The 12,103-nt window shown below is 43.1% G+C and overlaps 1 protein-coding gene across 3 annotated transcripts in view; it reads right to left on the reverse strand.

The window, feature by feature from the left end:
- Window positions 1-476: 476 nt before the first annotated feature.
- Window positions 477-12,103, reverse strand: part of ARL6 (ARF like GTPase 6) — a 42,608-nt gene continuing 30,981 nt past the window's right edge. For all 3 annotated transcript variants that reach the window (XM_072138515.1, XM_072138513.1, XM_072138514.1), the window contains one exon: window positions 477-944. In XM_072138515.1, the coding sequence (XP_071994616.1) occupies window positions 919-944 (26 nt within the window). In that variant the 3' untranslated portion in view covers window positions 477-918. The remainder of the gene's footprint in view (window positions 945-12,103) is intronic.

The following is a 12,103-nucleotide window of genomic DNA, read 5'->3' on the forward strand; positions in this document are numbered from 1 at the left end:
CTCAGGTATCTCGCATTCACATAAACAGTGAATGGCAGTGACAGAGATACACAAAGTGCTTGAATTTCCAACACTACCATAATGCTCAACCTGCCACTACACCGAATGGTGAGAGCAGGACCCCGATTTTCCTGTTCTGGTATAAATAGCAGTCCCAGCAGTTAGACCCTCACCAATCAGCTTGTTATCCCTTATCATGTGGATAGGAGATAACCAAAAACTTGGTACAGCGCGTATAAAATATGTGTATATGTTCTATTTTGGAAGAGCATTTTAGCCGGCCCATAATCATCTGGTTGGTACTGTGGGCATATAAGGGTGCAACCAGTGACACAACATAATCCCAGACATTATTCCAAAATAATGTCCATTCAAGAGAAGACCTGATGCCCCAATACTGATGATAGCACCCCGCACCCCAAGGACACAAATCCAGACATTAGGTAAGGACATTGTGCCATAAATCAGGCCATAAATGAGATTCCATATCTTTATTTTTGTAGTGACAAATAATTCCCCATATATATATATTTTTTCCTCCGTATGTAATATATATTGCTCACAGGATCGCTCAGGTCCTTACCGTTTCCTAAAATACAAAATCTAATTTTCGATATATTACAGTACATTTCAGGTACAACAAAGGTGAATAAATTAATAAGTTATGACTCCTCCCCCGCACTGTGTAATATTTACAGGTAGGACGAGTGAAATTTCACCATTTTAACAAAATACATAAAAAGTTGAAGACATGAAATATTCACGATTCAGTGTTTGCCCTTGCACTACTGTCGCTGTGTAAAACCTGAGGTGCTAAATAACATGGACGAGCGTCATTCATCCTGGAAAACTAGAGGGACTGGTCATCTTTTGGTCCAGGTGTGCAGACATCGCTGGTGGCCACGTTCTCTCATCTTCTCATGTTTTCATTGCTTGTATTTGATCTGTCAAAAAAAAAAATTATAAATGTTAAAAGTGCAGTTTTTTTTAATCAGGTATGTGTGCCCCAGAGCAAAAAGCAACCATCCGTTTGCCCTAAGGGCTTACATTCAGATGAAACTTTATTCCACAAGGTTTCCAGCTCTATCAGAGTTGTATCCTGAGAAATGTTTGGCTACAGAGGGCAGAACTTCTGCAGAAAACCCTGAACTTGGCTGGAGGCCTCAACACCTGAAATCTGAAAATGTGGGTAAAAGCCAGATATAAGGGGGGCAAATATAGACAAGGGTGTCAAAGATGTAGAAAGAATGTTCATGGTGTTAATGAAGATAAAATGGACTTGTCAGTGGTGGACATCTAGATAAAGGAACTTGTCAACAGTGGACATGTAGAGGAGGGCTTTGTGTCAATAGCGGACATGTAGAGGAAGGCTTTGTGTCAATAGTGGACATGTAGAGGAGGGCTTTGTGTCAATAGTGGACATGTAGAGGAAGGCTTTGTGTCAATAGTGGACATGTAGAGGAGGGCTTTGTGTCAATAGTGGACATGTAGAGGAGGGCTTTGTGTCAATAGTGGACATGTAGAAGAGGGCTTTGTGTCAATAGTGGACATGTAGAGGAGGGCTTTGTGTCAATAGTGGACATGTAGAGGAGGGCTTTGTGTCAATAGTGGAAATGTAGAGGAGGGCTTTGTGTCAATAGTGGACATGTAGAGGAGGGCTTTGTGTCAATAGTGGACATGTAGAGGAGGGCTTTGTGTCAATAGTGGACATGTAGAGGAGGGCTTTGTGTCAATAGTGGACATGTAGAGGAGGGCTTTGTGTCAATAGTGGACATGTAGAGGAGGGCTTTGTGTCAATAGTGGACATGTAGAGGAGGGCTTTGTGTCAATAGTGGACATGTAGAGGAGGGCTTTGTGTCAATAGTGGACATGTAGAGGAGGGCTTTGTGTCAATAGTGGACATGTAGAGGAGGGCTTCTTGTCAATAGTGGACATGTAGAGGAGGGCTTTGTGTCAATAGTGGACATGTAGAGGAGGGCTTTGTGTCAATAGTGGACATGTAGAGGAGGGCTTTGTGTCAATAGTGGACATGTAGAGGAGGGCTTTGTGTCAATAGTGGACATGTAGAGGAGGGCTTAGTGTCAATAGCGGACATGTAGAGGAGGGCTTTGTGTCAATAGTGGACATGTAGAGGAGGGCTTCTTGTCAATAGCGGACATGTAGAGGAGGGCTTTGTGTCAATAGCGGACATGTAGAGGAGGGCTTTGTGTCAATAGTGGACATGTAGAGGAGGGCTTTGTGTCAATAGTGGACATGTAGAGGAGGGCTTTGTGTCAATAGTGGACATGTAGAGGAGGGCTTTGTGTCAATAGTGGACATGTAGAGGAGGGCTTCTTGTCAACAGTGGACATGTGGAGGAGGGCGTTGAGTCAATAGTGAGCATGAAGATAAAGAGGCTTGTCAATTGAGGACATTTAGATGAGGATCTTGTCAATGGTATACATGTTGATGAGATTATAAATGAACACAGATGTACGCTATATGACCAAAGATATACAATTTTATTAATAATGCAAAAAGAGCACAGCAAGAACAAACAACAATAAAAACCATTAAAAAGTGTGCAAAGCACACAAATTCAACAGGCAGAGCAACCCAGCATATGATAGTGCTGGTTGCTCTGCACACCACCAGCTCCCCCTACCTGCAGAGAACCCCTTCCTCTGCACAAGTGTAAGGCAATGTACGATGATGAATCAGTTGGAAAAAACCTTGCTATGTCCCAAAACCAAGGTGCGGTTTGACTAAGTGTACAAATGTACAAAGTCTGGGGGGAAAAAAAACCCAAGATACTAAAAAAAAGTGTGATGGGCGCTAGCCCAGGGTCCACGCTCGGTTTTACCTGTAAAGATGGCAAAGTCCTGTCGTAGAATGCGGTGGGGGGAAGGAGAAGAGCTGGGGAGAAGACCCCACGCGTATCGCTAGTCGCCTAGCTTCCTCAGGGGTGCACCTGAGGAAGACTGGGTTGCTCTGCCTGTTGAATTTGTGTGCTTTGCACACTTTTTAATGGTTTTTATTGTTGTTTGTTCTTGCTGTGCTCTTTTTGCATTATTAATAAAATTGTATATCTTTGGTCATATAGCGTACATCTGTGTTCATTTATAATTTTAGTAGTTTTTGGTACAGCTTTGGCCGCCATTGTATGCTTTTTACTTTAGTGGTGCCGATCCCAGTCTCTAATCCTACATGTTGATGAGAGACTTGCCACTGGTGGACAATTAAATAAAGGGACATGTAAATGGTAGGCGTTTAGATGAAGGGGCTTGTCAATGATGGGCAAGTAGAGGAGGAGGTTCTTGTCAATGGCGGACCAATGGTGAACATGTAGATGATGGGCTTGTCAAATGTGGAAAAATGTGGATAAAAAGGGGCTTGTTAATGATGGACATTGTAATAAATGGGCTTATCAATTAGACATTTAGATGATGTGCTGGCCAATGGTAAAGGGGATTGTCAATAGTGGACATTAATAGGAGGTGCTTCTCAGCAATGGTGGACAAGAAAATATGGGGCTGGTCAATGGTGGCCGTGTAAGTGTGGGCTTTTTAAATGTGGCATGTGGACATGTACCTATTGGTTAAACAAAGATGGGGATGTGGGGTGTCAAAGCTGGCTATATCCACGAGAGTTATTGTAGTAATGGTTGAATACACGTCACTCGTGGTAGTATATGGTTCCAGTTGGTGCTCAAGTTAGGGAACGACCCATAATTGTATTTAATAAGAAAGTACTTGGAACTCAAATGTGATGCAATTCTCTTTAATTCAAGAGAATGATATTTACATTTGGCTTTCAGTATGCAATCCAGAATTTACGTTTCGGTCAAATCACATGACCTTCAGAAACGGATTGCCCAATGTAAGAGATGAGAAATAATGAGATAAGCATAAGACGCTCAATGAGAGATCTTGTCAGAGGTGGACATGTAAATGATGGGGCTTGTCATAGTTGTACAGATGAGGGTGGTCAAAGGTGGACAAGTAGATGAAGAGGTTTGTCAGAGGTGGATACGTAGATGAGGAGGTTGTCAAAGCTGCCATACATAACCCAATGTTATGGCCTGATGTATCTTATAGAAAGCCATGATAAGTTACTTTAGATATTAATAAAGAACATAACCTTAATCTCAGGCCCTAGTAAGGTCCATGATGACCTCCCGTATAATCAACGCAATGCAAGAATTACTATAAAATAAGTTTTAAAACTTATAATACAAGCAGTTAGACTTTCCTGAGGCCTGATCTCATATACGTCCATGCCGCACATTGTATCAGGTTGAATCCGCAGACGTTCGGGATTTATTTGAGGTCCCCATCAATAACATCATTAATACCAAGCCAAATCCTATTAATTACTCTACCGCTCTGCAGACATTTACAAGAGGCATTTTACAGAGCTTCACATCATGGCCGCCCATAAACCTGGATGTCGTGATCCTCATAAAGGAGTTGATGGGGTTGTAATGTCTGGACACTCTCGTCGGATCATTAAAGTGCCGATGTCCAGTAAAACTCCCCCTATTGCGGCGTCTGCTATTAGCTACGGCCTGAGAAATGAGATACTAAATGTCTGAGGTTCCATGCAGATAACATATACATCCGACTTTCGGTCCATAAAAGATTTATAAGGCGAGTTATAATGTAGCTGTGCAGGTAAGATGGCGGAGGGGCCGGAGTGCCCTTATGAAAAGCTTAGGCTTCCCTCGTCATCTCACGTTCTATCTTTCTAATGTAAAAGGTAAACCCGCCGTGTATCATATGTGTATCATATGTCCTCCACAACTGCAATATACTGTATATGCAATACTAAGGACTAAGAACTAAGGCCAGTTTCAGACGTCTTTGTTCAGCTTACAAAACGCAGATTGTAAGGCTACCGGGACACGTAGAGGAAAAGCTGCACAATTTACATAGAGTTATTAACAAAACAGTGGAAACCGGCGGGGGGTCGGTACTTCAAATCTTTGTGACAACACTGTACCAGAAGGGACCAAGACCCAGTGGTTTACCAGTACCCATAATGACAGGCTAGGCCCCCATTGCCCTGCACCCCGGGACCCCATAGGCCAGTGATGGCGAACCTTTTAGAGATCGAGTGCCCAAAATGAGACCCAAAAAATACTACTTTTCCCAAAGTGCCAACATGGCAATTTAGGCAGTAACAAACTTATTGCTACGGGAATTTTTTAGCTCAAATCGGAGCCTGTCCACACCTCCTAACTCTTCAGACGGGACCAAGCAGCACAGGATGGGTCACTTTACAATAGCAGGGCACTACTTGGACTGCCTGACACTGCAGGAAGATTCCATGTCTGGCAAACTCTATGCCTGGGAGACAGCCCTGGTGCCAACAGAAAGGCCTCCGAGTGCCATCTCTGGCACCAGCGCCATAGGTTCGCCACCACTGCCATAGGCGCTGCATAACAGTAACAATGGGCAGAATGGGGGTCGCGGATCGCACTTTCGTCGGACTGTTCATGGTTTTTGGGATTTGCGCCGCTGGGACAGGTATTCAGCAGGGAATTGTGTCACACGCGATCGGATTGTGGCGCAGCTACGCTGCTAAGCTTTCATGCGACAGAAATCGGAGGGGGGGCTGATCGTGGGATTTAACTTTCAATTTGTGTCGCAAGACAAAGCACTTACATGCACCGGGAAGAAGAAGGTGAACTCTGGCGGACCTGAGCGGGGAAGCGACACATGCAGGATCTCTGGCGCACCATCTTAGTGAATTGCGGCACAGTGCATTCCGGTCGGACAATGCACTTTGGATGGACTCTAGCGACCGGGTAAGTAAATGTTTCCAAATATGTTTCGGCTTGTGTGCATGGGATTCGTATAAATCCTATCCACTATACTGGTACTGTATGACACTGTGGATTTTTAACTCTAAAATTCTTGTGCAGCTGCCCTAGAGCCAACTGGATTTTTCACACTGAAAAAATCATGCATGGTGTCTCTGGATTATTTAACAGTTGGTTAAATAATTTCCCTAAAATGCTATGTAATGAGAACTTAACTTGCATCAGCTCCTCATTTCCGTGTCGCTCACTTACTACCGATGTTCAGCCTTGAACTGGAGTATAAATTTTGGGGGATCACGGGAACTGCTTCATCCAATGAGTAGCCTTGGACATGTGACGTCACTTCCTTTTCCCATGGACTTCACTTCCTGTGTTGCCCCCTGGTCTGAAGAGATCAGACCCAAAACAGGAAGTACCAGATAGGGTACCAGGAGCTGCAGTAGGGTGAGTATGTATTCTTCTTACCCCAGCCCCCTGGGAGTTTTCCAGATTTGTGGAAAACCTCTTTAAAGAGCCCCCATCTCCTCTCCTGACTGATTTAATAATAAACACTTGTCATAAAACAATTCTGGAAATTCTTTTCTTACAGCTCAACATTATGCAACGCCTCTTGGGATCTTTCTTTTCCACCCTCCACACCGAAGGGGTCAATAAAGTTATATGCCCAAAGGTGCAATGAAAAATCTAGCTTATTCTGAAAAAAACAAACAAAAAAAGCAACAAAGGACAGGTCATAGAATTGCAGTTTATGATTTATATATTTGTATGGAGGGAGGGGGGGGGGGGGTGAGATGTTGGGAATATGGATATTCCCTATACTGAAGATCCGAAAAGTCTGGAAAGCAAAAAACAAAGCTACAAAAACAAAATTCCTTGGCTGCAGCTGAAGGTCTTTAATTGTGACAAAAATGTCCGGCTCCTGTCAGATGTAACGGCAACACTCTGGAATAGCGGAGGGATTCATGGAAACACTTGAACATGGCTCATAGCCCAACACTGAGCTGCCAGCGGGAATTACACTACTGATCCCCCGCATGGTGGAGCACACAGGACAACTCCGGAGAGCATGGGGTTAACTCCAAGGAAAACAGCCGGAACGTGCAGCTAAGTGGACCGGTCAGCCATGTCAGGGACTGGATCTGAGGTCATGGGAGACCTGTTCTTTCCTTTTGGTTTTATAGAATTTACTCCAGTAGCAGCAGTTTATATAACACAATGCCGCTCCCAATCCTTCACTGCGGCGCCCCCTTCTGGAAGGGGAAGTCAAAGAATAATGTCAATTTGCGCGCCAATGTTGCTAAGGGCATCTGTTCTTTCTGATTTTGCACCTGTTTTCATAAATCTTTCTCCAATGTAATAGAGTGATGTGTAGCATGTGGCTATAGTTTGCCCTCAGCTACAGATTGGTGGTTGTCTGACCTTGGGACTTTGTAAGCACATTGCCAAATCTAGTGCGGCATCACTAGTACACATGCCAGTTTATGACTTACATGTGCAGGAGTGCACTGAAGAGATCTCACACACCAGAGCACCAGAGAGTCCAGCAACAAACCTGGAATATTAATGCAATTTTAACAGTCCTGCTGCTACTAACAACACAAGATATGGTTACACAGATGTTTAGGGGCATAAACCAAGCTAGAAGAAGGTCTTCAGTAACAGCTGATTTTGGCCACACATTTCCCAGACATCCATGTAAATGACAGGACACGCCCAGCAGTCCTGAAAGTTTCATCTTAGGGTGGTATCAAAAGTTGGGGAATCAATCCATTCAATAGAGGCGTTACATTACTCCCCTGGGGTTCTACTATGTGTCAGTCTTTACTGCTATTCCTTCCAAGAACCAAGATGATCAGGAGATACCACAAAATACAATAATTGTTGTAGCTGGCCCGGTGTAGACACGCAGTGCAGTATATCAGGGTGTCGCTGCTTGTAGCATCAGCCCAGTCCTCGCTATGTACAGTATCACAGACATCGCTCCGCAATATGTTTATGAACTGTAAATCAACTCTGACATCTAGTGGCGATTGTCTGCGTTGCTTAAATATTAACAACCAACAACAACAAAAAAACTCCCCAGAAAGCAAAGCAATGGCTGCAGGACAGAACTAGGGATAAAACTTCTCTGTATACCCCAGGCTCCCAGACTTTTATATCATGAAACTTAACCCCATTATTACAATTCCTTCTGAAATCCGGGGTTTACACAATGTTTTTTTGGTTTTAAAATGCAAGTAAAAAAATCTTTTTCTTGTCTTTTTTTTACATTTTTAGAATTTTGTTTGCTTTTGTTTTTTGTATTTCTCTAGTTATCTAAAATTCGAAATAATACAGGGGGTCTAATACTAGGGACATCTATCCCCTTTCCTGTGTCTGATAGATTGGGTCCGACCATAAGAACTAAGGCCTGTATGTCCCCATGTTCCCCCATACAGATGGTGAAGGATCTGTGCTCCATTCACTACTAAGAACTGACCCATAAGTACAACCTATATTCAATTCACTACTATGAGCTGTCCCTAAAGTCCAACCTGAACAATATTTACTACTATGAGCTGCCCTTAAAGTCCAACCTGAACTTTATTTACTACTATGAGCTGCCCCTAAAGTCCAACCTGAACTTTATTTACTACTATGAGCTGCCCCTAAAGTCCAACCTGAACTTTATATACTACTATGAGCTGCCCTTAAAGTCCAACCTGAATTTTATTTACTACTATGAGCTGCCCCTAAAGTCCAACCTGAACTTTATTCACTACTATGAGCTGCCCCTAAAGTCCAACCTGAACTTTATTTACTACTATGAGCTGCCCCTAAAGTCCAACCTGAACTTTATTCACTACTATGAGCTGCCCCTAAAGTCCAACCTGAACTTTATTTACTACTATGAGCTGCCCCTAAAGTCCAACCTGAACTTTATTTACTACTATGAGCTGCCCCTAAAGTCCAACCTGAACTTTATTTACTACTATGAGCTGCCCCTAAAGTCCAACTTGAACTCCATTTACTACTATGAGCTGCCCCTAAAGTCCAACCTGAACTCTTTTCACTACTATGAGCTGCCCCTAAAGTCCAACCAGAACTCCATTTACTACTATGAGCTGCCCCTAAAGTCCAACTTGAACTCCATTTACTACTATGAGCTGCCCCTAAAGTCCAACTTGAACTCCATTTACTACTATGAGCTGCCCCTAAAGTCCAACCTGAACTCTATTCACTACTATGAGCTGCCTCTGAAGTCCAACCTGAACTTTATTTACTACTATGAGCTGCCCCTAAAGTCCAACCTGAACTTTATTTACTACTATGAGCTGCCCCTAAAGTCCAACCTGAACTCCATTTACTACTATGAGCTGCCCCTAAAGTCCAACCTGAACTCTATTCACTACTATGAGCTGCCTCTGAAGTCCAACCTGAACTTTATATACTACTATGAGCTGCCCCTAAAGTCCAACCTGAACTTTATTTACTACTATGAGCTGCCCCTAAAGTCCAACCTGAACTTTATTTACTACTATGAGCTGCCCCTAAAGTCCAACTTGAACTCCATTTACTACTATGAGCTGCCCCTAAAGTCCAACCTGAACTTTATATACTACTATGAGCTGCCCCTGAAGTCCAACCTGAACTCTATTCACTACTATGAGCTGCCTCTGAAGTCCAACCTGAACTTTATATACTACTATGAGCTGCCCCTAAAGTCCAACCTGAACTCCATTTACTACTATGAGCTGCCTCTGAAGTCCAACCTGAACTTTATTTACTACTATGAGCTGCCCCTAAAGTCCAACCTGAACTCTATTCACTACTATGAGCTGCCTCTGAAGTCCAACCTGAACTTTATATACTACTATGAGCTGCCCCTAAAGTCCAACCTGAACTTTATTTACTACTATGAGCTGCCCCTAAAGTCCAACCTGAACTTTATTTACTACTATGAGCTGCCCCTAAAGTCCAACTTGAACTCCATTTACTACTATGAGCTGCCCCTAAAGTCCAACCTGAACTTTATTTACTACTATGAGCTGCCCCTAAAGTCCAACCTGAACTTTATTTACTACTATGAGCTGCCCCTAAAGTCCAACTTGAACTCCATTTACTACTATGAGCTGCCCCTAAAGTCCAACCTGAACTCTATTCACTACTATGAGCTGCCTCTGAAGTCCAACCTGAACTTTATTTACTACTATGAGCTGCCCCTAAAGTCCAACCTGAACTTTATTTACTACTATGAGCTGCCCCTAAAGTCCAACCTGAACTCCATTTACTACTATGAGCTGCCCCTAAAGTCCAACTTGAACTCCATTTACTACTATGAGCTGCCCCTAAAGTCCAACCTGAACTTTATTTACTACTATGAGCTGCCCCTAAAGTCCAACCTGAACTCCATTTACTACTATGAGCTGCCCCTAAAGTCCAACCTGAACTCTATTCACTACTATGAGCTGCCTCTGAAGTCCAACCTGAACTTTATATACTACTATGAGCTGCCCCTAAAGTCCAACCTGAACTCCATTTACTACTATGAGCTGCCTCTGAAGTCCAACCTGAACTTTATTTACTACTATGAGCTGCCCCTAAAGTCCAACCTGAACTCTATTCACTACTATGAGCTGCCTCTGAAGTCCAACCTGAACTTTATATACTACTATGAGCTGCCCCTAAAGTCCAACCTGAACTTTATTTACTACTATGAGCTGCCCCTAAAGTCCAACCTGAACTCTATTCACTACTATGAGCTGCCTCTGAAGTCCAACCTGAACTTTATATACTACTATGAGCTGCCCCTAAAGTCCAACCTGAACTCCATTTACTACTATGAGCTGCCTCTGAAGTCCAACCTGAACTTTATTTACTACTATGAGCTGCCCCTAAAGTCCAACCTGAACTCTATTCACTACTATGAGCTGCCTCTGAAGTCCAACCTGAACTTTATATACTACTATGAGCTGCCCCTAAAGTCCAACCTGAACTTTATTTACTACTATGAGCTGCCCCTAAAGTCCAACCTGAACTTTATTTACTACTATGAGCTGCCCCTAAAGTCCAACTTGAACTCCATTTACTACTATGAGCTGCCCCTAAAGTCCAACCTGAACTTTATTTACTACTATGAGCTGCCCCTAAAGTCCAACTTGAACTTTATTTACTACTATGAGCTGCCCCTAAAGTCCAACTTGAACTCCATTTACTACTATGAGCTGCCCCTAAAGTCCAACCTGAACTTTATTTACTACTATGAGCTGCCCCTAAAGTCCAACTTGAACTCCATTTACTACTATGAGCTGCCCCTAAAGTCCAACCTGAACTCTATTCACTACTATGAGCTGCCTCTGAAGTCCAACCTGAACTTTATTTACTACTATGAGCTGCCCCTAAAGTCCAACCTGAACTTTATTTACTACTATGAGCTGCCCCTAAAGTCCAACCTGAACTCCATTTACTACTATGAGCTGCCCCTAAAGTCCAACTTGAACTCCATTTACTACTATGAGCTGCCCCTAAAGTCCAACCTGAACTTTATTTACTACTATGAGCTGCCCCTAAAGTCCAACCTGAACTCCATTTACTACTATGAGCTGCCCCTAAAGTCCAACCTGAACTCTATTCACTACTATGAGCTGCCTCTGAAGTCCAACCTGAACTTTATATACTACTATGAGCTGCCCCTAAAGTCCAACCTGAACTTTATTTACTACTATGAGCTGCCCCTAAAGTCCAACCTGAACTTTATTTACTACTATGAGCTGCCCCTAAAGTCCAACTTGAACTCCATTTACTACTATGAGCTGCCCCTAAAGTCCAACCTGAACTTTATTTACTACTATGAGCTGCCCCTAAAGTCCAACTTGAACTCCATTTACTACTATGAGCTGCCCCTAAAGTCCAACCTGAACTTTATTTACTACTATGAGCTGCCCCTAAAGTCCAACCTGAACTTTATATACTACTATGAGCTGCCCCTGAAGTCCAACCTAAACTCCATTTACTACTAGAAAAAAACCCTGAAGGCCTACTTGAACTCCATTCACTACTATGAGCTGCCCCAGAAGACCAACCTGAACTCCATTTTAGGATACTTGCAGTTTCTGTGTTTTGATCGCTGGGGAGGGGGGTCCTTGCAGTCAGACACTAATCCCCTATCTATAGATAGGAGGCACACTGACTTCCCACTAGACTACATGGAAGGGACTGGGCTTTACCGTTCCATAGGTCAGAATTACTGGTGGTTATTTATGCACATTATCTCCTAAAAAGAAGACTATATTGGGGGGGGGGGGGGTAGCTGTACTATAA

This window comes from Engystomops pustulosus, chromosome 2 (assembly GCF_040894005.1).
Source record: "Engystomops pustulosus chromosome 2, aEngPut4.maternal, whole genome shotgun sequence".
In the NCBI taxonomy this organism is placed as follows: Eukaryota; Metazoa; Chordata; class Amphibia; order Anura; family Leptodactylidae; genus Engystomops; species Engystomops pustulosus.